The sequence below is a fragment of the Anneissia japonica genome, unplaced genomic scaffold (genome assembly GCF_011630105.1).
Source record: "Anneissia japonica isolate Jap-2015-1 unplaced genomic scaffold, ASM1163010v1 scaffold69_len1423075_cov170, whole genome shotgun sequence".
Classification (NCBI taxonomy): domain Eukaryota; kingdom Metazoa; phylum Echinodermata; class Crinoidea; order Comatulida; family Comatulidae; genus Anneissia; species Anneissia japonica.
This window is the reverse complement of record NW_022748202.1, coordinates 450814-476007: the sequence shown is the minus strand read 5'-3', so window position 1 is coordinate 476007 and position 25194 is coordinate 450814. Positions and strand designations below refer to the sequence as shown.

Sequence of the window (25194 nt, the reverse complement as noted above, 5' to 3'; positions counted from 1 at the left end):
GGGGGCTGAGCTATCCTACAGGGAAACTTGGGCTGGTAGGCTCGAGCTGGAGGAAGGGTTTGAGATAGTGTTCCCCTCCCAAGTGAGATTTTTTAAGAATTGGAACCTCTGGATGGCCAGAAATGACACTCTGACTGTGACAGACATGTGTTGGTTTGGCGTGGGCTTATATATTGTTTAGTCCGACCGCCCGACGAGCTCTGTCCATTGGGGGGGGGGCTTAAGCCCCTGTTGTAAATATCTGAAGAAAACTCAAAGGAACAACTTACAGTATTATAATCAAGAGTGCGACAATTACGCCATAACTTTCCAAGTAAATGATTGTCCTTAGCAAAGATGAAGTCAACATGATTTCTAAAGGTTAGCTTTTTATCAACAAATATTGCCATATTCTTTTGAACAGAAACTCGTTTATATTACAAGATTTAAAATTATAATCATATACAATTGGATATTTTTTTAAAGAAATTATAAGGCATAGTGGGATTAAGCGATATCTTTCATCTTTCGATGGCCAGTCTGCTAAACACATCCAGATCATCTTCGATGAGAAGTGTGTCACTGACAGAGCGCACAGTACGAAACAACTTCAAATCGTCAGCAAATAATAAACTATGGGAATTAAAATTGAACGAAATAGCATTGAAAAATAAGGGACCCAGCACGGATCACTGGGGAAGGGGGACACTGGATGCGAAAGGAAGCCACTCATATAAAGAACTCTTTGCTGTCTGCCGTGAAGATAATTATGCTACATGTGATGATCTGATCTTGTAAACCAGAAGATCTTGACAGAACGTATCAAAAGCCTGTGATACGTGTCTGTAGCTGACGGGGCGAAAGTTTTCAGCAGAGGACCTAGAACCATCCTTATGAATAGGGCAGATATTTGCGTTTTTCCAGAGTGTCGGAAAACAATCAGAATCAATGGATTTTTGGAAAATAGCAGTCAATGGGATAGAAAGTAAAGTGGCACAATACTTAAGGACCTTATTACTGTTGTCAATACCAGAATGTTTATGAGGTTGAATATTCTGAAGTATGGTAGTTGTTTTGTACGGTCAGAATTCACATATTGTGGAGATATTTCCTGTTATATTTGGAAGGTATGGTATACTGCCATAAGATTACTTCTGAAGAAGAACAATAGTATGTGTTAAGCAATGCACATTTGGCATCAGTATAGTTGCTTGAAAGTTTCCAAAAATCATTGCGGATGGAGACAGTGATCGTTTATGGGTAGACTGTCCAATCTCTTTATATTCAGGATCTCAGGATTTAGCAATGGAGGGATGGAGGTGGATAATGCGATTTGCGGAGCACCAAGAGGGGGGTGTGGGCGTGGTTTTGACAAGAGCGCAGATCTGTTTCAAAAGGTATGGGGAACATTTCGTGAGCCCACACCCATTGAGCGAAAATTTATAGTAAAATTCATCGTCATCACATCACCATTATATCAAAATGAAGCGCCAAGAAATTTCTCATGATGTTTTACCAGCGATTTTCGGCTACCATATATATCTAATTAATATGTGTGATGTACTATAGAAAATAAATATTAAAAACATTGTCTTTGATGTATTTAATTTAGGCCTACCTACTTAAAAGCCATTAGTCCACACCATAGGGCTGAGGTGGGAACATTTGGGGAAATAGTACCTCTAGATTGCCAGAAATTATACTCATATATAATAAAATTCATCATTATCGATCAAATTAATCACTGTGATGTTCCATTGAAAATAAAACTCAATTGTCTTTGATGTATTTTAATTTACTTTACCATGTGCCGAAAACCAATCTTATTATTAGTACACGCCTTTTCTCACACTTCTCAAATTATAATAAAGGCACGCGCACTCAAGTCGTGTATTATAAGTAATTCAGATGTTTGTGATGTGGGCAGAGATAGAGTACCGGTTGTGCAGCACACTTTCGTTAAAACCTGGGTCAGGCATCTTCTTGTTATGAAATTATTACATTGCGGACAAAAAGTGAGGGGACCAACCCCCACGCCCTCATTAGTATTCGGGGATGTGTGTCCCTCTCCCCTTGATCATGGGTTTTAGGGGAGGCATCCCCTTCCATTCGAGATTTTTTTTTTCTTTTTTTTTTGGATTTAGTAGACGACTAGACGTTCATGGATGACATCTCTGAAAAGAAGTTAACCTTAAAATAGAAAGTGTATGTTTTACGAGAGTAGCCTACTACATGTAACATGTATACATGAGAAGCACAAACACAAGACGAGTGAACATATTTTGTTTTCTCGGTTACCAAAGGTGGGTGGCTAGCCACCCTATTCACCCCCACCCCCTAAATCCGCCACTGATATTTTCTTCTAAGTTTGACAGATAACTGTTTGGTATAAGCATTGTGCTTATACCAAACAGTTATCTGTCTGGTATAAGCATTGTGCTTTGCTTCACACATCTTTTTAATATTGGTTCTGTATAATTTCATAAGTTTATGTTTTGCTTCTTTTAATTTTATTGCTTAGTTGTTTGTCAAACCAACGGGACATTGCTTTTTAGGTAAAATAATGGGAACAATTCTCTGATAGATGAATCAGCAAATGTGTTAAAGAGTCGACCATGTCGTTTAAATTAATTTTTAATGGAAATTATTAAAAGTGATACAAATAATTGGCCCGAGAATAGTTATAAACACATTTCTGTTGTGTTTCAAACAATGACTTTTCGACCAAAATCAAACGTGATTAAAAGAGATTCATGGTCGGAATTCAAAACATTGATGGAGATGCATGCAACTGAAAACACTGAAGTTTATGTTGCAAAAGGCACAGAAACATGGTCATGTAAATATGACTATAGATATCGAAGACATTACCAAATATGGATCAAAAACGGCACCTGATGAGGATGTATTAAGTTGAATTATAAATGATTTCCAGCTTTCCACAACTTGTAAATAATTAAAGCAACACGTATGAAAAACAAACTAAACAAAACAAACATAATTAGCATTGTACTAATTTTACGATTAACAACAAAATTACAATGTCAAATTATAATCCAATTCAGCTTTCATGAAACGTATCTTCTCGTAGGCTTCCTGAGTAAACAAATGCAGATCCTTCGAACTAAAGTCCTTGATAATAATGAACCCAAACGGGCGTAATTGATGAAAACACAACACATTTTAAGAAAATAATTCAAGATTTAAATAGTAAATGTTTTGATTGTTAGTTCTACTCTTCAGTACAAATAGCTTTCTGTTTTTAACTAAAGATGGGTTGAAGAGTAACATCCGAAACATAGGCCTACCATTAAATCCGTTAGTTCTCTTCTTAAAATGTGTTGTGTTTTTCATCAATTGACGTCCGTTTGGGTCCATTATCAAGCACTTTAGTTCGAAAGATCTGCCTATTTGTTCTCAGGAAGTACGAGAACTTCCTTAGTTTCATCAAAGCTGAACCGGATTATAATTTCTTACATAATTGAAAAACGTTCGGCGTTTATGGCTCAGAAGGAGGGTAATTTTTATGAATATAGCGTTGTTGTCATCCAAGAAAGTTCTATCGGAAAGTAAGTTATCTAGCATTGTCAAAACAAATGTTACCAAATCATTAACAACGCTGTATACTTATTAGAAAAATTTGCAACGCCAAACAGTTCCTGTCATGTTTCGGAAATCTGCTGAAATGCAATCTTCCAACCACTTTTCTTTTTAAGCGGAATTATCTGCCGCCCTCTAGACAACAGCATAAAGTTGTTGATGCTCTTTTGATTGCGCGCGTCAGGCTTCAATACCTCTTGACAAACAAAATAGAAATACCACTACAAACACTACTAAAAAATAGAAAATACCAAAAAAAAAAAAAAAAATACAGCAAAGACTATTTTAAAATTCATATTGAAGAGCAAAATGTTCGATAACACTGTCGCATCGCCTAGCGTTGCGAGGTACACCATTCTAGCTCATAAATATTTAACTAAAATGCCGACCCTTAATTTCGATTAATTTGGATCGGTTGGGTGTGGACAACGCAATATTTTTTTTATTTGGCCTAATGAATAGAAGAACCCATTTGGGTGTGGCAACGTTGGCTAGGTCGGTCAACCATCTTATATTGATAAAGTGGATGTTTATTCATCATTCATTTAAACTTTATTTAACCTCGAATAGAGAAACTGTAAGAATACATCTTCATAATATTTATATACAGCAAAATGAAACTATAATATAAATGGGAATTGAGAAAATGAATAAAAAATAATATATATTACGAATATGTGGGGGACAGTTTCTCAGTAAATTAATTTAGTGACATACCGGTATTAGGACGGTTTTTGTGTCAGTTTAAATTATTCCACAAGATCACCTTTAGGCCTATATGAAACACTACGTCTTGCATATTTATAATTCTTTCTGCCACCACGATGTCAAAAACCAACAAATTTTAACTAGGGCCTATTTGAGCACTATTTATTTTTATGGAATCAATCCTGAAGACATGGTGAAAAGCAATTAAAATCATATGCTGGCGAACTCATTTAATCGGCATATCTTCGATCAAAATACATTTTAGAAAAGCATGTAGGTCCTATAGGCCTATTGTTTTTCGTAACTTCCTCTCTTATTGTCTTGTATATCGTAATTTTCTCCCCTTATACCCCCATTCGACAAATCACTCACAAAGTCAAATTTAACTCACAAAAACAATAGTAAACAATCTTGTAGCAAAAGTAGCAAACCCTACGAACCAACTGCGAACCAAGAACGTAGCGCGCCCTCCTAAAATGGTGCTGCCGTAAATACTCTACAACACGTCCATCGGTTTGTTAGTAATTTTTATTATGTTCATGTATAGCCAATGACATTGTGGGTTTCATGCGGATTAGGGATGTCCACTTCCGGGATACCAACACATCATATCATCCGAAAAAGACGGTGGCGGTCGATGGCTAGCCTAGAGAGAAAAGGGTACGGTAAAATATATAAAAGGCAGCCTAACAACGACGTATGAATTGATCTGGTTTATGGTATTTTGTTGAGGGAAGTAAACTGGAACTTTGCCATGCCACTTTTTCCAAAGAAGAAAAACGAAAAGAAGGCGAAAGGACTTGGTCTAACGGAGCATGAAGAGGAAATTGCGCAGGCCCCAGAATCCCCTTACGTTAACCAAAATGGTGGCGGCAGCAGCGGTACTCCCCATCAAGCACAACCACCAAGACAGGCTAGGCCTAAGGCTACACCAGGGAATAGTGGAGGAGGTGTGTATGGTACGGCTGAAGTACCTCCGCAAGTTCCAAAGAAACAATCCGAGCTTGTGTTCCATACACAACTTGCCCATGGCAGCCCAACGGGAAAGATACGAGGGTTCACTAATGTTCGTGAGCTGTACGAAAAAATTGGGGAAGCTTTTGGAATGTCTTCTAAAAAGGTATTTTATTAACTTTTTTAAGCTGAAATATTATATTATCAGTAAACACTAAATAGGGAAATTTTTTAGTACTGTAACACTTCTATCTTCAAATCAAAGATTGTCTTTTTACCAACTGTATGCTTCTACTGTAACAATATCTTACAATGCTTCATCGATTTTAATAGCATTTTTATTACTAAAAACCACAGCTTTAAATGCCTAATGTGGCTCCATCTCTGTTCAGCGACAATAATGATGGCGAATTGGCGGTCATACAGTAATATCGGCGCTGGTTCGAACGGTCTTCTCAAGGTTGTAGGTCAAAACGGCAATAACCAAAACGGCAATGAAAAGTACCAAAACAGCAGTGAACCAAAATGGCAATGACAAGTACCAAAGCGGCATTATTAGGCATAAAGCAAAACGGCAAAGGAGTGAAATGAATGTCAAGACTAGCAAAGCGCCAGCAGGTGTGGGCCGCAGTTTATAATTTTCTGTATCGTTTTGAAATTGTCCTGATGTAGGCAAATCAAATATTGCCATGGGCTCTGCTTTCTTGCTTTTAAGTTTTATTTATTTAAATGTTTTACTGCTTTTATATTGTTTTCCCAATCTTTTTTAATATTTAATTTGTATGCTATTTTTATTATTATTTTGATGTTTTCCCCCCTTAATATTGGTGTCTTGTTTTTTTGAATGTTTTTATCTATTTTTGTACTGTACAGTAAATTGTCTTTATCCAATCACTAAATATGTTTGATTGCAATACATTTTAATTATTATTATTATTATCATTAGGCCCAATAAAAAAAATTATTAGTTTATCACCCTCGCGCGCATGTATTTTATGGTACTGGAAAAAAAAAAAAATTTTAGAAAAATTTTTTTTTTGAAAAAAAAAAAAAAAAATATTTTTGAAATTTTTGAAATTAATTTTTTTAATTTATTTTATTAAATAGTTAGTAGATATTGTTTGCATTATCTAAATCATGTTTTACTTTGAATATCAATGCACCAGCAAACAACCCAAGGGTGATATTTGGCTTAAGCAAAATAAAAAATAAAAAAAAAACCTCCCTCATCACTTTTCCTGCCCAGATAGGGTGATAAACTAATAATATTTTTTATAGGGCCTTATTATTATTATTGCTGTTTTTTACTTATGACGATTTAGCCTCATTTTACCGTACTGTATGTAATCATTGTACACTTTCATGTTATAATTAGTTGTACCTACCAGAATATTTCATAATAACGATATAAGCAATACTACTACGTAATACAAATAACAATAATGAAAAGTTATCGCTTTAAAGAAGTGAAAATAATAACCTGGCAATGAACAGAGCTGTCCTTAAAATTGAATAACAACCTGGCAATAAAATTATTTTTAAACAAACATTGCAAGTTGCTACAGTCTTCATAAATTGCTGGAGAGGTTTTTTGTATGCTAAAAACTGGTGTAATAAGTAGGAGAAGCATTGTATTGTAAGATATTGTTAGGAGTGCACAATAGGTAAAGATACTATTTTTGAAGATAGAAGTGTTACAGTACTAAAGTGCATTAGTGGCCAAGGCTATTAGTAGTTGTTCAGTGCTAGGAAGTAGGCCTGGTGGCTAACATTACTGTACTGGCGCGAATAAGCTTACCACCACCACTAATTTCATTGGCTGTTGTGTAAATACACACTTCATTCTTGTCATGAGCCATGCACTCTGGACGATTATTTTTTTTGCACCAGAACCATTCATTTATCTTTGGTTTGCAGATGTCGTTTTTCATTCAAAAAGTGCCTCTTGAATTTTCCAAGATCCATAAGCACTTTCATTTATTTCCATAAGGGCCCCCTCCCCCCCCAATTTTCACACTGCTTTCATAATTGCCCCGTTACAATAAGTGCCTCTTCTAATGTGAATGTTTTCTTAAGCTCCCTCTGGCCTTGTCATTTGAAAATGGCAGGCGAGCAATAAAACACTCACCATAATTTTCGGGGGAGTAATTATTTGCAGCGGGATGGCGCTGGGATGGAGGGGTGGCAGAAGATTAAAGAAATACTACAGAACGTTCAATTGCTATACAGTGCAATCAACAGGAGTCAACAAGACATAAAATTTAACTTCCAATATTTACATGTAGAGAAATAATAAAGTGCATTCTCCCAATACCGACACCCCTTTCCCCACCTCGGGACCGGTTACAATGTTCGGATTTTTTGGTTAGTGTAACATATCTATTGAACCCTTTCCGAACAAGCTTGTTGTAGGCCAGCTACGGCCTAGCCGCTCAAGTAGGCATAGACCTAACTAGCAAGAAGTTAACATACTGTACATACAGTAGCAGTTGTTTTAATGCATTCAAAAATTTCTTGCAGACCCTCAGCAAATTTTTTCAAGCATTAAATCTAACCTTTGTATAATAATTTTCCTATAGTGTACTATGCGGAGCTCTACTCTGTAATTGCTTATTAATGTACAGTACATGCATACTAATTATCGTCAACAACGCTATGACCTAATCTGTGGAGTGGATTCATTTTCTTCTTACGCCAATTTCAAAATGAAGATATTCCTCCTGGACAGATGAGAGCTTGCTGGACAGTAACCCTCCTCTTGTTACATTTGACAATGAAGCAGCAGGGAATTACTAGTCCTACTTCTCTCTTTCTTTTCCCAACAATTTGCACCTTTACATTTTAGTACGTTTTTGTTTGAGTTTGCAAGAAACCCTACAACAAGGGTGGACATAAAAATCAGAGGGCCAAAGTGAATTTTTAAATTTAATAGAGAGGACCAAAAACCTCCACTAATTGTAAAAGCCGAGTTACATAGCGATTGAGGGTTATTTGATGGGAAACCAGGATGCTATGTCAATTCAACGCAACATTTTTTCCAATAATTTTTTCCCATGATATACTTTTGCGGACTGCAACAAAATGACTACAAAGAGGCAAACATAGTAAAGTGCCCAAGCCTAAGGTCACAAGCAATCTCACCAAGTCCAACACCTTACACTCTGCGCCATACGCTCCTAAAATTTAATGAAACATTTTTTTTTTGTCTTTTAGATTTTATTCTGCACCTTAAACACACACATTGTGGACATGACAAGGCTATTGGGCGGTCAAATCGGCCTGGAAGATTTCATTTTTGCTCACATCAAAGGACAGACTGATGAACTTACGTTTCATAAGTCTGAGCAAGCTCTAGGTCTGACGATTACCGACAATGGTGCAGGATATGCTTTTATCAAACGAATCAAGGAAAATAGCGTGATGGATAAGGACGATCGAATAAATGTCGGTGATCATATCGAAGCAATCAACGGTCAAACAATGGTAGGAGCACGACATTTTGAAGTTGCACAAGCTTTAAAGAAATTACCAGTCAGTCAGAATTTCACCATGGTGATAACGCAACCGTTAAAAGCATTTAGTAAGTACAGTTTGATCAACGGTAATATCAATGGCGTCACACCTTCCTCGGGTGCACTAAACTGTACATGTATTTTTGCTCATCGTTACTCTATATTAAACTTAATATTTGATACCAAAAACATCAACAATCTGTATAATATAAAATACGAAAATTCTCTAATATGCCTTGGTTCAGTAGTATGTTAAATACTGTAAATAATGAAATAGCTGGTCCATTTCCACATGGATGGAGATATGGAAGGGGTTTACTGTATGCTGGTAGGCCCCAGATCAGGTATGACTGGTGCAGGATAAAATATTGACCCATAAAATATATGATACAGGATCAATATTTTAATGTAAATTATTTACCTTCACTGTAAAGTGTTGAGGACTTGTTTTTTTATTTATTTTTTTGTTTTTGTTATATCCTAAAAGTTTATTATGTGTAAAGTAGGCCTAATGTAAAATTATAAAAAACGTGAAGAGTAATAATGATAATACTTCCTTTTAGTACTTACCAGTTGGCAAATTGTGATATGAAGACTACATGCACACATAACAGACAGTATTACTATACATACAAATGTAATAAGTGCACTTATAACAAATTGTAATTTCCACTGAATTAGCCATGACTGCAAATATAAATATTTCTGGTTTTCATGTAAATGATGAAATATGGTCCATCAAGCTCAAACAATGAGTTGAATATTTTATCTTGGCTTAAAGGCCCAGTCGCATCTGCACCAATAAAATACAGTACGGTTTAGTGTAATGCTGAAGAAGAGAGAAAATATTCGTTTAATAAATTTTCTACAGTACTGTATATCCTGTTCATTTTAATGTTTTTCCTGTTCACGTTTGTAAAAGAATTTTACAAACATAGTGTTTATATTCATGAACTCTTTGGGCTTTATTAGCAGTATCTTTTTTTAATTTTTAATTTATTTATTTTAGGCACACAACACATGCACCAAGGATTGCCAATGGCAAATATATCACTGTCCTACAATACCCTGGGATTGGAAGGCAAGCATCTTAACCACCAAGCTATTCAGCTCCAATCCAAATCGACAATTTAACATCTTATTTTATGTTTGGGGGAAAAGGGGTGATTATTATATACGCTAGTGAAAAGTGGAATGAATAAAAAGTCTATCAATTACTGTACTGTAGTATTAAATGCTTAAAAACAGCATACAGTTGTAGGATGTGATTAATGCTTAACTTGTTATACCAATTTACATAGTTCGGCCTTAATTTTTTTACAGCACAAATTCAGCCACGATCGGCAGCGAAAGTAGCAACCGCACCAAACGATGATAAGGTGAAGACTGGTAAAGAGACTCTGAGATTAAGGAGTACTGGACAAGCTAGAGTGGAGGCCATTGTGAGTACATTTACATTTTGATCACATAAACCAAAACCAATATTGCTGGTATTGTCAATGAATTTTCATATGGATATGATTAATATTCAATATGATTAGAATTTGAACAATGTAAATTATATTGAGGTAAAATGAACAAAATAATCAATAAAAAGAACTTTGATAGAGCTTGAAACAAGAAGCATTTGCTTTGAAAATATTATTCCATTCCATACTATCACATGGTCAGGTCTAGCAGAACTTGAAGCAAGTGCACCAAAATATAATGAAACATTGGCCTGAAACTCTGTAACAAACAATTAGCTGCAATATGTATTGACTTTTTTTTTATTTCAGTGCATTTTATCAAACTAAAGGTTTAGAAAAATAAGAAGTACTACATATATTAATGGTATACAGTACAAGCCCATAGGCAGGATTTTTAAAGGAGGGTTTCTAATTTTTCACATTTTTTCACTATGTAGCTGACTACCATCATTCATGCTGTAAGGAGCTTAAAACTCAATTTACCTTGTATGAATATATCTAGGGCATTTTAATTGTTAGTCATAATGATTGCAATCGTTTATTCCGGCAACAATGAAGTACTAGAAAAGAATGGCCTACTGTGACTAGCCTAGACTAAGTTGTAGCAAGGAAATGCCAGGCTGCATTGTTGTTTTAAAAATTTCGTACTGGTATATTGTATAGTGTTTTAATTTTTGGGGGGTTTTTTATTCATGGCTATATTTTTACAAGGAATTAACATCAATTCCCAGGGTACAGTATTCACATGCAACCGGATATAGCTACTGCTAGTTTCCTGTTTCTGGAAAATTTTATCCAGGGTTGCTATAAAAATTATCATAGAATTTACAGTATTAACAAATATTTATATCTGCTGTAGGGTTAACAAGTTTTGTAATACAATTTAAAGAGTATAATCTTGAATGTAGAAAAGAATATCCCCACATGTAGCTGACTTGATAATGGTCTGTCAAATGACAAATAATAATATCAAATCAATCACTAAATATCAGTATACTGTACACATATGTGAGGTCTCACTACAAAATGAGTATCATTGTTAGAAAATCAAAAAATGAGTTTATATTACATTTTGGTGGATCACATTATAAGCTTTAATTTGGTCTCTGAATGGTTTCCCTAGGATAAATAGATCCAGAGATGTGAACATTTAAAGTTTAGGTGGTGTATGAGAACCAGGTTTTGAGAAAATCAGCCTCAAAGATAAACTAACTTGTACAAATATTATAGGACTAGAATTACAGAATATGCGAAGAGAACACTGTTTTAGTAAGAAAGTTCACTTAAAAAGTACACAATCATGAAATATAAGTATTAAGTTATTCAAAAACATTAAAATCAAAATTTTGTAAAAATGTTGCCTTTAACCTATTTTGGTGAATATCTCAATATGACAATAACAGTGAATTTTATAGCACAACAAAATGAAACTGTTTTTATACTGTCATTACTGTACATTGTGTTACACATAGAGGTACTGTAGAAGTGTAGGATAAAATCTGTTGTGTAAAGTGGGGATCTTGACTGAGGTAGTTCATATGTCAATTGATAATTTAATAATGTATTTCAAAGTCTACTGATATCAGATAATCAGAATACTTTTTGAAATAATAAACAATATAAACATTTAAGATTACTGTGTACCTGTATGTGGCAAAGACAAGCCAAAGCAGTCACTTGTTGCAAATCCTGATTCAGTGATAATGACCAAAACATCCTGGGATGTCAACATTTTTAAAATCTATTTTATTGCATTAAACTAACATGTATATCTAACTATCATGCTATGCTGTTATTTTTCCCCATTTTCAATGTTAAAACAACAATTTTTAACAATTTGGTGATGGTTTCTGTCCGAGAAGAGATTTTTCAAATATTGTTCTTTAAACAGCTTCATAATGAAATGTCGGATTTAAATGATTCTTTTACCATTTTAAAGTTCTCCTTTTACTGTTTAACCCAGTGTTAATAACTAATAATCAATCTTTGCGATGAGTGACTGGTTTTGCTTGTCTTTGCCACATATGGAGTCATTTTTAGCAATGGCTTTAAAAGTGCAGTTAAACCTTTTTTTCCCTGATTAATTATCAGTTCAGAAGCAGTGTCCTGCAAACTTTTAGACTGACAACCCAGTTAGGGAAATAAGACATGAATTGCAACCCACTGACCCCTTATCGACCTATGCCTAATTTGAAAAGCTACCCCTAATGCATGGTTTCGGTACAGGGATTTTAAAGATAGATACAAAAGGAAACAATGTAATACCGGTAAACAAAAATAAATATTACAAGAAAATTGTAATGTATACAATGGTAATGGTTTGGTGCAGTAGCTGCAATGTATTATGCCAAATACAAATTGATGACTCTATTGTTAATACAATATGTTCCAACAAATGACAGACTAGAGCTCACTGTAGTGTGACCCACCAAAATGTTTTGGTGACCCACTAGGTAGTTGTGCATGAAAGGGCGCCTATGACTATAAATATGGTCATAAAATCCAGTGTTCTCCCGAAGCCGTCTTAGCCGTCAATTTTACCGGTAAAAATAACCAACCAACCAGTAAAAATTTTGAGTTGGTAAAATAAAAAAAACTATTGATTAGGCTTAGGTAGTCCAGACTGGCCCTCTTAATAAATTAACATAATTCCAGTCTATATCTACACTATGAATATGTGTTGTTGTGTCTTCAAGACATTTAACCCAATTAAAAAGGGGTAACGTACCTCACATTGTGCGCATTGCAATTTTTTATGGACAACTTTACCAGTAAAAATTTTTCAGTTGGGAGAACACTGAAATCCAGAATCCAACCAGCACAAAGTGCAAACTTTTCCACTGCCTGGGGAGTATTCCTACTGTATTCCTGATTGCAATTTAATGCTGATACAAACTGATATACAGTATTCAATGCCACATCATCTTCTGGTTGGAGAGAGACAATAGGTAAAGTGCCTTGCCCAAGAACTGAAGCGAAATTAACAGCAAAGGTTCGAACCTCTGACTTGAAGGCGGAGAGTCCAAGACGTAACCACTGTGCCAACTGCGCTCATATAAACTGTTGCCTATTACAGTATACAGTAAACACAATAAACATTCCAAAAATGTATTTCTTTGTTTAAAACTAATAAAAGACTAATATACAACTAGAACTACAACAACCTTTGGCATTTATCAAAATGTGCCGAGTATGGTGCTAGATAAATACATACAGTAAATCACTTTTAATTGTATTTTTGTGTAATTTTCAGCCTCTGGAGTGGGAGACGAGAGCTGTAAAGAGAATAGATGATTTGTTGGAATCCTTCATGGGAATAAGAGACGAAGAATTGGGTAAGAGTTTGAAGAGTATGCACATAGCCTATCATAAACATTTACAATAAACTATAGATGAATAGTACTGTGTCCATGTACAGTATACTCAAGAAATATATACAGTACAAACTAGACAACTCCAATCAAAGACACTTGATTGAATCGCAGTTATATTCCTTTTACACTGCTAAGGCAGAATAAACCTCTGTTAATTCCGGAGTGATCCTGGGTACATTTCCCATTTACAGCACATGGAGTTTAATTTGAAAAGTGTCTAGGCCTAGCCTGTTGCTAGCAAAGTTTAGGTCTACCTGACCACAGCTGTAATAAGCACCAGTTAAGGCCTAATTCCGGAATCGAATTCGGTGTTGTTTACACTGGCGATTCCGGAATGCAGGCGGGTTGTCCAACACTGAAGTTGTATTTTTTGACGTTTAAACCAACCACAACTCGGAGTTTCTAGCCCGGGTATTGCAAAATCCTGGGTTGTGTCTGGAGGTTTTGCTTGCAGTGTAAAAGGGGTATTAGATTAATTAACATTAATAAAAGTTAATGTACATTGCTCAGTGACACAAACATGTGACTACATGTAAGATTTGAACCCTTAACTTTAGATTGATAAACTGTGTCACATGGTTGTGACTGATTCATTAATGTACTCAAAATTATTTTGTATTATAACAAATTGAGATTTGAACCCCTTGCATTGAGGGCGAGTCAAGTGGCCAAGCAGTTAGCAGGGGCACCGCTAGCAACAGCCTCAACATCGGCACTGGTTCCAGCCGCTCCTCACCCATGGTTCGGTTGGTAGAACCAAGTCTTCTAGGATAAGGACTTAAAATGGAGGTCCAGTGTATGCATCTGGCTCGTGTACACTTTAAGAACCCATTGCATTTTTTTTGGAAAGGTAGGGGGTTACCCTGATGTGATGGTTCATTTCAGCCCCTGTCGTTGTGAAATGATGTGAACTTGTGGCTACCACGAAGCGCCTGTTTACAGCTGCTAGGTAGTCACAGACCACGCCCATACACAATTCAGCACAATAACGCTGCAAGTTATGGGTTATTCTCCTACCTACTGTACCTGCCCATTGGGTAATTAATATTTTGAATTATTTATTATATATTTCATTTCAGCTGGCACTATGGTTGATCTTGGCAAAGACAAGAAGTCGCCAATAGATTTTCAAACCGCCCTGGACCAACAACTTGGCGACTTCGCTTTTCCAGATGACATTATATTCGATATATGGGGTGCTATTACTGACGCTAGAGCAGGAAGAATTTAGACTCAATGCAAAAATATCTTAATTAATTGTTAGTCCGATAATTTACCGCGAGTCTGCATAAATCCTGCCAATCATATTATAAATGTAAACATCCTTTGATTTCCATTCCACTGATTGGTTGTAAGACATTATAATATAATTCTTATCTAGACATACTACAAATAGAAATATCTTATAAATAGATAATATATGCTTAGATTGATACATCTTAACATCACCTATATACAGTATATTTGAGTCAGTGGTCCTAATGGAGGCATGTCATCGTATATTTTTTTATGAAGCGTGTTATCCCAAAACCAGTGTATTGTAGCTAGAGTTAAATAGCATAAGAATGTGTCAGTATTGTATACTTTAGTACAGAGAAGCTGTAATACTTTTACTCATAACTTTGGCAATGGTAAGTCGATTCTAATAAGTGACCCATAAATTTAAAGCTTACAGTTTGGGGAATATAAATATATTCATTTTCAGGTCACTTATGCTGGTTTTGGGATGGTTAGCCTCATTATAATCACATTTTTTTCTGTAGTGAATATTAGTATTGATATTGGGTGATTTTGCTGACACCATCAGTTAGCAATTCCTTTTTATTGTAAGTTGATTGTTGTGAAATATATAAACCAAATGGCAATTACAGTATTAGCCAACCATGATGCTCCATCCCATTCTCTGTGGTAATTTGCATCCAGTCAACGATAGCCTACAATTTATTTTTGAGGATCCCAGTATGGTACTTACTAATGACACCAAAATCATAGACCATGAAATTCTAGGCTTAACATGGTTAGACAAAAGGTAGCATAATTAAACAATCAGGTCGCATGCTCATGCCAAAAGGAGGTATTTGCTTTATTATATTGCTTTATAAAGCAAATAGTAATTCCCTCAAAACCATTTGAGAATACATATACCAATTGCTTGATACGTAATATTGTCTGGAATAAACCAGATTATGAGTGCTCATTGTTATGATTACCACATGCTGTGATTGTCAGTAAAAGTTCCTTTCTATGCATTCCTTTTAAACCTACCAATAATCTTTCAACTACTGAAATATTAGAGAGAAATATGTTCTGATTTTTATCTGAACAATATCTCTGTAGAATCTATATTCTGCTAGTAGCATTCCTAGATTTGATCAGATAAACATTTTAGCAATATTGCCAAGATTGATGTTAGGACCTGAATAATTATTAGTTTTGCAGGTTTAGATTAAATCGCTTTAAAGTTTCCACCATTTTTCTCCTTGATTAGTTTTCAAATACTATTGTGCAATGCCATTACTTTCTTTAATGTTCACCATATTCACAAAAAACTTGCATTCCAAGAGTTCATATTATTATGGTAGGGTGATGTGAAGCCAAGAACTAATCAATTACAATACAAAATTCACTGGTTATCCTCAGTAACAAAACAACTCAAACATAGATAAAGCTAATATACAGAATTCTCTCTCACTGGAGGAGATACTTCACATCTTATCCATAGCAATTCTGAGCAACAACTGACACTTTCTTACACACTATTTTATGTTCTTAAAGAACCATACTACACAATTGATTTTTTTTTATGATAGCTAATGTGCAGTAATAATCATTACCAGTAATAAATAAAAATACTGAAAAACAAACACTGATAATATAAGTTTGCTAGATACAGATATTATGTAGATATGTTGTAATGACTAAATAGGGAAATTGATCATGTTATATGGAGAAGCAACCAATTAAATTCTGCAAAGCAAAATGTGATGCTATCCAAAAAAGTTGGTGTGCATTAATCAATAGAGGTAGTATAAAAGACATAATGGATCATTTACTTAAAGAAAAATGCGTAGCAATTTAACACTTACCTCATAGAAAGAATGGGACTTTTTCCCGAATCGAAATGTCTTCTTGTACCTGCATGGTGTTGGGTCTATAAGTTTGTAAATGTATGTTTTATGTTTAGTTGATATCATAATATAAACATGAAAAATAGACAGGAAATTAAAACAAGAAAGTATGGTGTCGAGTGTTAGTGATCTGGGATAATCCTCTAAATCCTAACATAGGATTTATTTTCAAAAGGGCATGCATTTAAACAAGTAAATTAATTTATTTATTAAATGTTTTAATTCTAATTAATTGTATCATTACCATGGTTTGGTTTCTTTAAAAAATTGTGTCTTTCCTGTTATCTGTTTGATTTTAATTTATTAGTTTTTGTTCCTTGTTGCACCTTCTCAGTTTTTCCTTAAATATAATTCCTAAGGTGTACTGTAAGATTATAATATTATTTGAGATTAAAATTTTAATTGGCTCAAATCTCCATTTATTTCATTTCTTAATTTACATAATACACCATGCTTTTAATTCATTTTCCTTTGATTTCTTTTTACAACATTTGTTTTGAAAAATATTAAATATGAGAAATTGCTTTATGCTGTAGGTACTAAGGATTACAGTAGGTCAAGTAAATGTAATGCTAGGGTAAAATAAAATATTAAGGCAGAAACTATAAGTAAACTGTGGACAAGAAGTTATTTTGTTGTACTGGAATATTTCATAATTTATTTGAATGATAAATATAACCATTAAATAAAATTTAGCATTGTTATATCAGAATTTAATTGTCTCATTGGTACATTCCATAATAATTTTTTTTGTGTATTTAAGATGAGCAGACTTTAGCTACAGTTGCATTATAAGACAGTAACATTGTAATTCTATCTTAAACCTGATCCTACATATCAATCTAATATAATGTAGTATAATTAGTATTTAAACTAGCTTTCATGTTTCAATATTAAGATATATGTAATAATATGTACTATCTGGCTGGCTAATACCCTTCCATTAGCTTAATGCTCAACACCGAAGTAGAGATCTTGGATACCTCCTGGTCATACACCTGTACTTAGCCGAAAATGTATTAAATATAATATTGATCGTAAAATTTAAAAGATCTATTTTGGACGTTACAATCTGAAATATATTTAAAAGGTGTAGATTTAAAGTAAATTAGATTTAAACATTTTTATATAAAATTATTGTTATTATTAAAATTAAAATTATGATTCAGTCTTTTTAGGGAGGCAATACAGTGGCAGCCTCAGCCCTACCCTGGGGCCACGTAAAGCGCTAGTGGAGTATGGGGACATATATTAAGATGCATGTTTTGATTTACTGCTGGCTAGTAAAACCAATTAAACTTGTAAATTAATGTGGACATTTTATTAATAGAATAATTATGTAATGACATGAAATTGAGAGATTCTGCTCTAGAGATTGATCTATACTAGGGGGTCTAGTAAATGGAAATTCATGGGCACATTCTCTGTTTTCCGCCTCTGGACCACTTAGGCTTAAATAATAATATATTTCAAAATATTTAATTTTTTACTGAAATTGCTATCAAAATCTATTTAATATTCATTTAGTTTTGACAAATGAATTGATTTTTTAAAAATATAATTTAAATGTAAAGCCCGCCACAAGATGCATTCTTAAAATTAACAAAGGTACAGTATGTGTACATTTCAAGCATTTCACTATTGACGAAAGTTCTAATTGAGTTTATATTGCTAATTAAAGTTTTAATTTCATATGTAGATATTGTAGTGTAGAGTACTGTAGTGTATTATTTTTGATGAAATAGCATGTCTTCTACAACCTACAGCACTTAAAAGATGTGATGATAACTGACATTTGTACTGAATGTTTTGCAGACAGTAGTGATTAACATGGAAAAAATATTAGGAAAGTTCTTTTAAAATGTTGCATGTGTGAATAGGTTTTAAAGCCCTGTCCAGACTATCAAATATCATGCCTAAATATGGTCATCATGACATCATACCTTGACCATGTGTATGCACATGACTATATATGGGCATACAACAGCTTTTTTTCCTTTTTTTTGTGTCTTTGTTAAGGGGCAATTTAGACAAGCCTTCTGCTTTTTAACTGTCCCTTGTCCACTTTGTAATTTTACTTTGAATGATTAATCTTATACTTTTGAATTTATGTGGATGAATAAATGTTATATTGAATATTAAAATATTGAATATTTTTGTCAAAGAGAATGTATAGTGTGAACTAAGCTGAATAATGATAGGGAGTAGAGACAGGGAGAAAAATCCTGTTCATACTAATGATTTGGAAGCATTTCTCAACTGCTGTTCACACTAGCTGTGCATTGATAAATAAATGTACCCATTACAGTACCTGTAAAACAACCTGGGCATTGCTTGCAGCAAATTTGTGGACTAATGTATGTACTACTGTATTATAATTTATTGAAAAAGCAATTTTTTTCCCTTAGTTGTTGCGCTCAAGATAGATGTTTTGAAGACCCTGTGTAATTTTCTGAGCGAGTCTGGTTTAGTTTTTTGTGCTCTTCGGCATCTCCAATACAAAATTAAGCATTGTTTGTGCAGTCCAAACATTTAATACAATCTTTAACGCAACAATCTATTTCACATACACAATATGATGCCATCCAACCTGGAGACATTGCTATGATTTAAAGTGTTTCAGCTTTTTTTTTAAAGTTTTCTATAGACCTTTGGCCGAGATTTTTTTTTTCGCGAACTTATTTTTTAAAAGATTATCAGAGGAGGGCGGAAATGAAATAAAACTAAATTTTGTTTTCTCATTTACCAGACTGATTTTGGCAAAAACATATAGCCTAGGTGGAGGAGAAAGTAAAAAATTTTATTAATTAAAAAGTGTAGTAATAAGATTGATAAATGCTTTACATTTACATTAAGGAAGAAATATATATATATATATATATATATTTTGCTTTTGGAGATTTCAGGGGAGTGCAGGGTGTAATAAAAATAAATATATAATTTAAATTTTGTATGAAATTTTCATTTTTTCATAGCGGAGGATGCACTACAAATGGCCAAAAATGAAATTTTATTTTTATTCAAAATCAAACAATTTTGACAGTTGGAGGGTTTTTGCTAAACAAGATAGAAAAAGAAGTCTCGCCGTGTTGTAGTGGTATATGTATCTACTTAAGTGAGAGAATAGTTCTCAGTATTCAATAATTCTTAGTTTTTTTTATTGAAATTCCTCAGTAACAGGTGTTTATAAATTCTACCAATCGCCTATTGACATAAATGCAAAGAAATTTTGTTACAATAATAAATACAATAAAATACTGATATCTCCTGACTGCTGTACTTTATTGTATTAAAAAATATATATTATTTCGCCATTTGGGTGCTATAATTCTATTCTATGTGTCATTGTCATTTTGATTACTATTATGATTATTAATAAGAATAATAAAATTCTTATTATTGGTTTTATATCTTATATAATTAACATTATATTGATAATAATGTTAATTATATGAATGTTATTATAAATGTTTTATTGTTAGCTATCTTCACGTAAAAGATATTAGGTCATGTATGTCAAGGTTTATCATTACATTTACATTTATTGTTACATTTTTATTGTTAATGTTTTATTGATGTTGTTTTGTTGTTTGCTTAATAAAGTAAAGTAAATGGAGCACAGAAAATATAGAATATTGTTATAATATATCTGACCAATCAGAAGACAGCCAGGAATATGCGTATTCTACAAACACATGTCCTACAAGCATGTTGTCCCACAAACGCATGTTTGCATGTTTTTACCATAGAGCTATTATATATACTGTATCATTTTTATATATACTCAATGGTATTTACACTGTCATTTGACCCTACAGTGTCCAATGGGCAGGGCTTAGAGAAAAAGTCTATTAAATCAGCGATCTTCAGTGTTTACTAACTTGAGCTACTGTAAACTTCTTTCTGTACTTGTGATATTTGTTCCCAGCATTGTATTCCTTTGCTACATGTCTTCTTTTATTATATTGTTATAGCTTTCAAATATACTTTTTTATCACTGTTATTATTACTACTACTCAATAGTGACTATTGTATGGTATATTATGATATTTGGTAAGAATAGTTATAATTATACAATGAAAATTAATTACAAATAAATTAATAAATTGTAGTAAAATAGCATGTAACTTTCCTAAATTGTCTGCCATTTATATGTGAAATAAATTGTCAGATTTGGGTTAAAATATCTTTTTTTCTCAAGCTCCAAATTTTTGTTAAAGATGAAGAATAAATGAAAGGTTGATAGTGATATTTTTGATGTGTGTTTTATTATTGTCATGTCATTTATTAAACAATGTAATTTTCACAGATTTTTACTGTGTGTATTCTTAAATTGGATGGTATTAATACAACTCATGAACAAGCGAATGTCCGCCCCTTTAATTAAAAAATGCGTATTGCGAAACTGCTATTGGCAAAATAGAATAGAGATATTGGTGACAATAAGTGAAAGGACTTTCTGTCGTTTTCTGAATGATCCATTTGTCGGCCATTAATGTGGTCTGCAGGATTTACTAATAGCCTGCGAGATCAAAGAGTCCATCAAGATAACTAAAAAGCACCTACACACGGCAGTAAGACAACCATTAGTCAAGATGCTGAGAAACAATATACGAAAAACAAGTTCAATAACCTTGTTTAAATCTGTATACGGATATCGGTTCTTATTAAGGAGGGAGTGGCATGTAATTACATGGTATTTGAGCAATTCAATACAATAAGTCTACAGACAGCGTAACGAGCAGTTCGGGCCTGTGGGATTTTAGATATGCTCGTTTTTCATTGTGTTCTAAATGTTTTTAACGATTAAATAAAATTTGATATGGTATATCAGTGGCAGTTTCAGGAATTTTAAATGGGGGAGGGGGACTGGCAAGAATTTTCACAGATGGAGGGTCTATACCTTAGGTCCTCTACCTGTACAGGCCAGAAATGTTTCTCAAAGACTTAAAATTTAAATCCAAGAATTTCCTTTTTATCACCATTTATTTAATTTTAACACATTTAGGGTGGTGCCCTGGGCTGGCAAGGTCCGTTCAATCGGCCACTAGATATATGTTCTACAGTCGATGTCAGAGACCGATGCTGTTATGTATCAACAAAGCCCTTTTTAGGTCAAGGTGCTAAATCGTGGACTCTTGTAGTCTTGTAGGGACATCTGTGGGGGGGCCCCTAGGGGTCAGGGGCCGCTACACAAGAGCTCTTAGGCATTGGGCACTGGGCTACTGGTTCATAGCCAATCACAGATTGCCATGTTCTGCATAATTACATTTTAACAAGATGAATACAGACAGCACAAACCTATGACTGTTGCTTTAATATCTCTGGTTAAAGCACAACATCTTGTATGGTTATATTTTAAGGTATTCGCAGTCTAAGAGACGGCTGGTCTGGAAATCCTCATTTCCAATTACTGTATTCTATCAGAAGAGCAACTTTGTTTTTAGTCAGAATTACATCTGTAATGGGAGTGATTGTGATGTCCTTTGTGAACTGGACGTTATTGCTTAAGTCAACTTCTATAACCTCTCGCTGAGAAAATGACAAATAATAATGTATAAGTACTACAGTACAGACTTTGTTTATTCATAACTTGTGCAGAGAACAGCTCATTAACAGCATATCAAAGTTCAAAGTTCATTTGAATAAGAATCATTTTTTAAAAAATAATTAAATATTGTTTTTTAATCACAATTACATCTGTAATGGAATGAACTCTCACTGAGAAATATGAAAGAAAAATGAGGCCTTTGTTTTTTCATAAATTGTACAGTGAAAAATTCATTTGCATAATCTCAACTAAAATTATTTTTAAAATATTTGAATAAATATGAAATAAATGAAAATAAATGCAATGTTTGGTACTGTAGCATCAAGTTCGTTCATTCGTATGAATCACAGGAGCTACACAGTTGGATTTTAATGTAGCTCCCTTTAGCGAATACTCGCGTATAATCACATTGGGAAAATAAAATTATAACTGTAGAACTGTTATAAAATAATATTTACTGTTTCAAATTTAATCTTAAAACACTGAATCCATCAAAACTTTTTATTTTCTTTATACAGTGACTTATCTAGAAGTCTTGAAATGGTGGGGGGTGGGGCTGGTGGGGTGCACTAGGTAGCAATTAAAGTAAGAGGTGCGCATGTTTTTTTTGCTTTGGACAGATTTGCCACTGTCTGTACACACATTGAACATTAATGATTGATAGTAATGAAGTAATGTCTTTTCAGAATAAGAAGAAATATCATTCTGTTAATGCTTCCCTTGTCTATCCTTATATTCAAATTTCACATATCTGCATTCAGTTTTATGTTTATTCACAGCATAATGGTGTAATTGTAGAATGTAACCTGCTTTCCGGCGTTCATTGTTATTTAATGGCACTTTATCTTCATTCTGTTGAGTTGTAACAGTTGTTTTCATATGATTTTTTTTTTTACAAACAATGGCGACTTAACGCTTCATGAAACAGTTTCTAAGATGGATGGCAGTGGCATCACCAATCAGGGTCCAGGGGGGCCATAGAACTTCCCATCCGGAAATTGTGGACCTCCCAGTCAGGGAACAAAACAATACAGAATATAATACTGTATATACTATGAAAAGTATAAATGTGTGTTAGATAGTCTAATATTAATTTCACTTTTAAACTAGTTATGTATGATTTAATGGGTATTTTTTTTAAATGTTGGATTCTAACTTTGTTCAATGAATTTTTGAAAGAGAAAATATGAAAGAAAATAATACATTTTAAAAAATTCCTGAGCAATTTTAGAAATAATGATAATTTTTAATTTAGCAAAAAATAAACAATAAAAAAGAGATTGAACAAAATACGATACCAGTACTTCATACAACACTCTCGATGATGTAAGATGTGAACATAAGCAGATTTGAAGGTGGTGGGGTGGGTGAGGCCCAGCTTTAATGCACCCCACATGGTAAAAATTTGGCATACATGCCAAAAAATGTTATTTATATTCTGTTTGAACCTAACAGAAGAATAATGAATGATGGAGAATGTTTTTAACAATTTTATTCAAATATCTGAGTCCCAAATCAATAAAGATACTACTCAATTTTCAGTTCTACAGTTTAACTTTGAGTTTTTGAAGTTTAAGTTGACTATAAATAAATGGACTTGAATATACTGATACCGCCTTCTATTAATGACAAAGCTAACTCCATTGGGTCCTATATTTATTATTAAATTTTTACAATTGAGTGATTTTGGAAATAATAAAAGGTATTTTGGATTAAAAGTTGGCAGACACGTTATTATTAACCTAATATTTGTTTTCTGATTAGATGTACCTTAAACATCAAAATAAGGCATTAAATGGTTTCTAGATTCATAATAAAATGACAAAATTATGATAAATCCTGACTTAAATTTTTCCGCACATCATTGGAAAATAGACAATAAATAAAATAAATATTGATACCTAACAGATGTATATATTTCATTTAATATCTGAATTTTAACAGTAAAAAATGTTCTTACACCTGATGATGGTCTCAATTGATAATATAAATTTTCATTTACTACTGATGTTGATAGTACTTTGAGTGATATTCTGTTCGGGGAAACAAATGATTTTTGATAAACTAAAAAGCAGTTGTAAGATTTACAAAACATGTACCGTATATAGTTTCCAATCAGAGCAGCAATTACTTGGAGCTGTTTTATTATGAAGACAACATCCTTGCTGCCTGAGTTTGTTCTCAAAGTAATTTGGTAATGTTTGGTGACATCTTGTAAAAAAAAAAAAGAATGTATAAAAGAAGAAAGATTGGAACAGACACAATATTGTATAGTCCTTGCTTCTATGTTTTATTGCACCGGACACCCCGCGTGACACACAAAAACAGAAATACCTTAATACCCATACCGTCTGATTTTTACGTGCAGGCAGAATAAACTTAAAATGAACAAGAAGCGAAAGCAACCACCAAGAACTGGATTCAACCAGTCTTATCCACTAACCAACATATAATTTTCCGGGCTGAAATCCACGCTGGCACAATGCGATAAGATGCATCACGCCATAGTAGGCATGTCACATGTGAAATTTGATGCACACGTCAACTAACAGACCGTGTGAGGATCAACATTAATATACTTTGTATGTAAGAATTTATGGATTCAAATAAATAAATTCTTAAAATACTAAACCATAGCAGAATAAATGTAATAAAAAACCAGAAATCAATTTACGACATACAATTCCTTCCAATGAAATATTGTCTTGGTAAATACTTTAGTTCACCTTTCTAGACAGTACATACCATCCTCATGAAGTTAGGAATTGTTTCCTTAAGCTCTTTCAAAAAGTGCATTAAAAAAAATTCTGTATCATTTGGCCAAACATCAAGCCAGATATTCAATTGACCAATGATCAAGCCTGGTAGATATCCAAGCAATTAATTATTTTAAACAACTGTTCCAATATCCTTGACCCT

The 25194-nt window shown here is 33.5% G+C and overlaps 1 protein-coding gene across 1 annotated transcript; it reads left to right on the top strand.

The window, feature by feature from the left end:
* The first annotated feature begins 4878 nt into the window (after positions 1 to 4878).
* Positions 4879 to 15334, top strand: LOC117120729 (PDZ domain-containing protein GIPC1-like). Its single transcript, XM_033265796.1, has 5 exons — positions 4879 to 5407; positions 8455 to 8821; positions 10077 to 10195; positions 13476 to 13557; positions 14676 to 15334. Exons 1-5 carry the CDS (start codon positions 5042 to 5044, stop codon positions 14825 to 14827), a joined length of 1086 nt encoding a protein of 361 aa, XP_033121687.1. The 5' UTR covers positions 4879 to 5041; the 3' UTR covers positions 14828 to 15334.
* Positions 15335 to 25194: the final 9860 nt, after the last annotated feature.

Coding starts and splice junctions, on each gene's coding strand:
- LOC117120729 (XM_033265796.1), top strand. CDS start 5,042: ATGCCACTTTTTCCAAAGAAGAAAAACGAAAAGAAGGCGAAAGGACTT. Junction 5,408..8,454: donor TTGGAATGTCTTCTAAAAAG/GTATTTTATTAA, acceptor TTTGTCTTTTAG/ATTTTATTCTGCACCTTAAA. Junction 10,196..13,475: donor AAGCTAGAGTGGAGGCCATT/GTGAGTACATTT, acceptor TGTAATTTTCAG/CCTCTGGAGTGGGAGACGAG.